Raw genomic sequence first — 5,048 nt, forward strand, 5'->3', positions numbered from 1 at the left:
TCCAGTCCGGATCTGGCAGTGTCTGCCGTATGCACTCCAACCCATTTTTATTCTTCTGTACATTTCCTTCGCATGATCAGGGTCCCCCCCTGTGAGTAATTGACCTAGGTGAACGTACTCCTCCACAGACTCTAGGGGCTGACTGGCGATCTTGAACTCTTGTTCCCTTGCCAGGCTATTGAGCATTATCTTCGTCTTCTGCACATTAATCTTCAACCCCACTCTTATACTTTCTATGTTAAGGTTCTCAATCATTTGTTGCAATTTGTCCCCAGTGTTGCTGAACAGGACATCATCTGCAAACCGAAGGTTGCTGAGATATTCGCCGTTGATCATCCCTCCCAAGACTTCCAAGCATGCAGCACATAGCATTGGAGAGATTGTCTCCTTGTCTGTATATATATATATATATATATATATGGGTGTGTGTGTGTGTATGTGTGTGTGTGTGTGTGTGTGTACATGGTCCTCCCACTTTCGAAATGCCACTTGACTCTATACTCCCTTTCCTTACACTTCGGATGGCTGACCTGACGAATTCTGTTGAGTCGCCTTTGAGGAAGTTCTTCAGTAACCAATTGTATAAAGAACACTTGTTTTCTTGCACTAGCCTGGGCTATACTTAAACGCCGATTTAACCAGCCTACCAGAAAAAAAAAAACGCTGCAATTTCGTTCTTCCAAACCAGAGTTCGCCGCGATCTATTTCTTCCTTGTTCAAAAATAGGAAGATGAGCTTCGCTTGTTAACAAAGCATAAAAAGAAAGTCGCGTTGCCAATGAGAGCTTGTAGCCTTTTCCCCTCCCCTCCCAGGAAGCAAGACGACAAAGGAAAGTAAAGAGAACTAGGAACAGAATACCGACGGCGGCTTAGCGCTATGCCCTCGCGACGGGTATGCGCTGAAAGAACTTTCCGCTTGAATTCTCGCGGCTCGGTCAGCGAGTAAGCTGAGAGCATTCTCCCCCTTCATTGTTGCGATTGCATCTGATCGGCTTTGCCAGCAGGTATGCTAGCGGAGCACAATCAGACCCGGATGCTAAGGGATACCGCGAGAGAAAAAAAAGAAGGCTAAGTCCGTATGTGGGCTCTTCACTTTTTGGAACGATGCTTAAATTTCTGACTCGGCAGTTCCGTGCAGCGCGGCGGTCGCTGCGAGAGGTGTGTTCGACTTTCGCCACCGTTCGACGTGCGAGTCGACGCGCATCAATTTGTCATCATTTGTCAATCCGCAATTTATAACGGGTGCTCGGCGACACGCGTTCATGTAGAAGTCGTAATAGTATTAGCCGTAGCTTGTGCTTCGAATGATGCCGTTTCCACCAAACCCATAAGTATGCGATATTCAAATTTTCTAGGCACAGTTCGATTACGGCCGCCACGTGGTCAGATAGTCTCGACCAGGCCTAATTCGTTGGTTACGGGTAACGTAGCCATGGGCTACAAAATAACGTTGCCGCGGCGGTGAATTGTAATTTGACGGCTCACGGATTCAGTGGCTCGAGTTCGCCAAGGCCTTCACTGAGTCCCTGCGCATCACTGCCTGCAATGCGAGTTCCAATTTAATGTGCAGCCTTCGGGAAAAGCTTGGCTCATAAATGGTCACTATATACCGGGGCGCGATGGATGACGTCTCAGTCACGTGGCCTTGAATGCGCGTAAGAGTAAGCACGTTTCGTTCCGAAATATTATAGGACCGTTATCACGAGTGACTCGCGATGTCACACGCAAGACAGGTAGCGTGCAATAGACAAAACCATGGCATTACTACGGTGGCGCTGCCACATTCTTTGTCAATAACATTTGACTTATTCACTTCGTCCTCAGTGATCCATGCTGCCAATGTCAATTCAAAAGCAAATGAAGGACAGGTGAATTGAAACAGAGAAATTAAAACATAAAACACATAGCTTTTTAGAGAGCAGAATATTTTAATATATATGTCAGCGCAGCGTCAGTTCTAACGTCAAAAACTAAAATGACGAACAGGCATGGACAATAAATTTCGTCGAATATTATGATGCAGCTATGCAACTGCTTAACTCATGTCGAAAATGTGGCTTAAAAAAAAGAAAATATCTACCAGCGCTTTGAATAAAATGTTGCTCTTTGCTGAGTCTTGAGTTCCGCGTGTTTGTTGCCTTTCAGACCTATATTTGCGTTACATTTGCAGCTGCAGTCACAGACACACACATTAGGAATACAATTCAGTAATCACACTTTCCTGGAACAGAAGACGAAATAATTGACGGCGCATACTGCGAGGGCCGGCCGTCTGCGCCATCCTTGCGGTCATAGGAACGCCTTTAATTTTTCGTAGTAGGAAGTGGAGTACGCCTCGAAGCACCCTGTGTACTGCACCGAACAAGCGAGTCGTAAAATAGCTGCTTGGAAGTTAGGCCGGCTAATCAGCTCGAATCAGTGGTCCTCTGGGACATTATGCAAATTTTGTTTCTTACTGCACTACGGCGTTTACGCGCGCGAAAGCGGGGATTTCGGTTTCGGCATTCCGGCCGGCAAGCAAAACTGACCTGGCTTCGTTAGCGGATACGTCACGATGGCGTAACGCAAGCCGCTAAACAACGGGAAGGGTGCGAGTATATAAGCAAGCGCCATGACCACGCCAGAGCACAGTTCTCCGGGACCAGCGGATAACACATGCTTCTCACCATGAACTCTCTGGTAAGACTGCCTGCTCTTTGATTTCGCGCGGTTTTCGGCTGCCCACCTATATGCTGCGTGTGCATACATGTAACAAAGCTTCGGGCAGTGATGCTGATGTTAAAAAAAAAAAAAAAAAAAACATAGTGGGAGTTTCTACAACTGTCGCGTCAATCACAGTTTTTTTTTTTTTTTTACCTACGTTGAGTATTTAGGGAAATGAACACGGCGTTTGCTTTCCCCCAATGACAGTCATGCTAGCCGCATTTTCGTAGCCGGATATTACTGTGAACCCTAGAGTAGACGCACTTCAAGTGTACGTGAGCGTCACTAAAATCTTCGGGGAAATCAATGATGCCACGCCATTCTGTGAGGCGCACTGTCGAATGACTTGTTATGAGGCTACACTACAATTTAACGGAACGTCTTTACAATCTGTTCTGTGTAAATGTTGCTCATGTACGCAAGATTAGGTGATAAACGAAAATATGAAGGTGGTAAACAGTCTATGCTACCTTAAGGTCGCGATTGTTGTTTCAGGATCTCTAAAATTATATATTCTGTTTCACTTAATAAAAATGACCATCAAACAGAATGCCCAGAATGTAAACCCGCCATGTCGCAAGCAGGGCACGAGTATGACAGCGCACAATTATACACGAAGTATTCGTAAAATTGGGGATGGAATGGGAAACTATGGATGCATACTTCGTTATTACTAAACATGCACCGACAGCACACAGAAGCAGAGACGCATCTCCAGCAATCGTTCCTCGAGTACTGATTTTATCTTTCATCCTCATTCGCATATCGCCGCATTTCAAAACAACTCCACCTATTTCTCAAACAGCTCCACGGGTGCTTGCCGAAAGTACCGAGGCGAGCTTTCCATTCGCAGACCACGTTGCATATACGTCATTCGAACGAGGTATTCAAAAGAGCAAAGCTGCAGAAAGACGCGCTAATAGTAGGCCAACATATTTGCAACTTGACTTGCACTTTCGTATGGCTGCAACATTTTATGAACGTGTCTCGAAGTTAGTTCCTGTGTAGTTTCGATACACTGATTTTTTTCGTCTCAAAGTATTGCGCGGGCGCCTTCTTTGTCACTAACGGTGACTCATTTACTCGCTGTTATGCTCGCCACAGGCTATCTTCGTCGTAGGCTCCTCTCTGGTGGTGTGCGCCGTGGCCGGCGGTCTGGGAGGTGGATACGGAGGAGGCTATGGACTGGGCTACGGAGGCGGCTTGGGCTACGGCGGAGGTCTTGGAGCCGGAGGAGTTGGCGTGGGAAGCAGCGTGACTTTGCTGAGAGGAGGTCCAGGATTCTCCAAGGCCGTGGCCGGACCGGCATTCCTTGTCAGGACGGTGCACCACGTGAACAAGGTGCACGGCGGAGGTGCCATCGTGGCTCACAGTGGTCTCGGAGGCGTCGGCGGAGGGCTCGGCTTCGGCGGCGGATACGGCGGTGGATACGGCGGCGGCCTCGGATATGGAGGCGGACTCGGATACGGCGGTGGTCTTAAGTACTACGGTGGATACGGCCTCAAGGGCTAGGTTAGGTCTGTGTGTGGTTTTTTGTGCGCCCTGTAGCTAGAATCCTTTACGGCGCCACTGATGGGGACAGACAGCTATTGGCAGTGACTTTGACGAGTATTGCTAGTTTGCATAATTGTGCTCTCCCAGAGGAGCAACGAGAAAGAAAGTGGGCGAAGTACAGTCAACACTTTCATGCTGTCGGCTTCTTGGTCTGCTTCTTGGCCAATCCCTGGTAGCGTCAGGCGTCATTGCTTTGCCAAAAGACGAAGATGGTGACCATGCATTCAGGAAGCGAGTGTCCCAGCAGCTATGTACACCTGGTAGAAGTCACTAAACTCAACACTGACGTAGCTGCCGCAAGTGACAACAGAAGATTGTTGAATGATCGACTCAGAATTCTGGCAATGCGGCGCAGTAGTAATTATTGCGCAGTGTTCGAAGTCTGCCATCAGAAATGCTCGTAGGTATTGGGTGACTAATTATGAATAAAGAGATTGTTGATAACTACGTGCTGTGTTTTGCATTCGTGCTCTGAGTGCGTTTTACTGCCAATGTGTTTTGCATTTATAATGCTCGTCTGTGTAGCTTCCTTTTTTTGACCGGTACTAAATACAAACACGCCTGTACAGTGGCATTCCTGAGGCCTTTTCTAAGCATCCTTGGGTGCACCACTTGGCCCTGTTGCAGAAAATCCTGCTTTGCCTCTACAGTCACACGAAGAATGGATTCACACACGACCGTAAAGCTGCCAAACCAAAAAGCGGAAACGCAGGTTCAAGAGGTCTAGATGTCTTTGAACATTATACAATAATCTAACATCCACCGAACTTCAAAACTCCTTTTTCAATCCAT

At 47.4% G+C, this 5,048-nt stretch overlaps 1 protein-coding gene across 1 annotated transcript; it reads left to right on the forward strand.

Moving 5' to 3' along the window:
* The first annotated feature begins 2,193 nt into the window (after positions 1 to 2,193).
* Positions 2,194 to 4,703, forward strand: LOC126519160 (uncharacterized). Its single transcript, XM_050168773.3, has 2 exons — positions 2,194 to 2,678; positions 3,807 to 4,703. The coding sequence occupies exons 1-2, from the start codon at positions 2,655 to 2,657 to the stop codon at positions 4,212 to 4,214; spliced, it is 432 nt and encodes a 143-aa protein (XP_050024730.1). The 5' UTR covers positions 2,194 to 2,654; the 3' UTR covers positions 4,215 to 4,703.
* Positions 4,704 to 5,048: the final 345 nt, after the last annotated feature.

This window comes from Dermacentor andersoni, chromosome 10 (genome assembly GCF_023375885.2).
Source record: "Dermacentor andersoni chromosome 10, qqDerAnde1_hic_scaffold, whole genome shotgun sequence".
Classification (NCBI taxonomy): Eukaryota; Metazoa; Arthropoda; class Arachnida; order Ixodida; family Ixodidae; genus Dermacentor; species Dermacentor andersoni.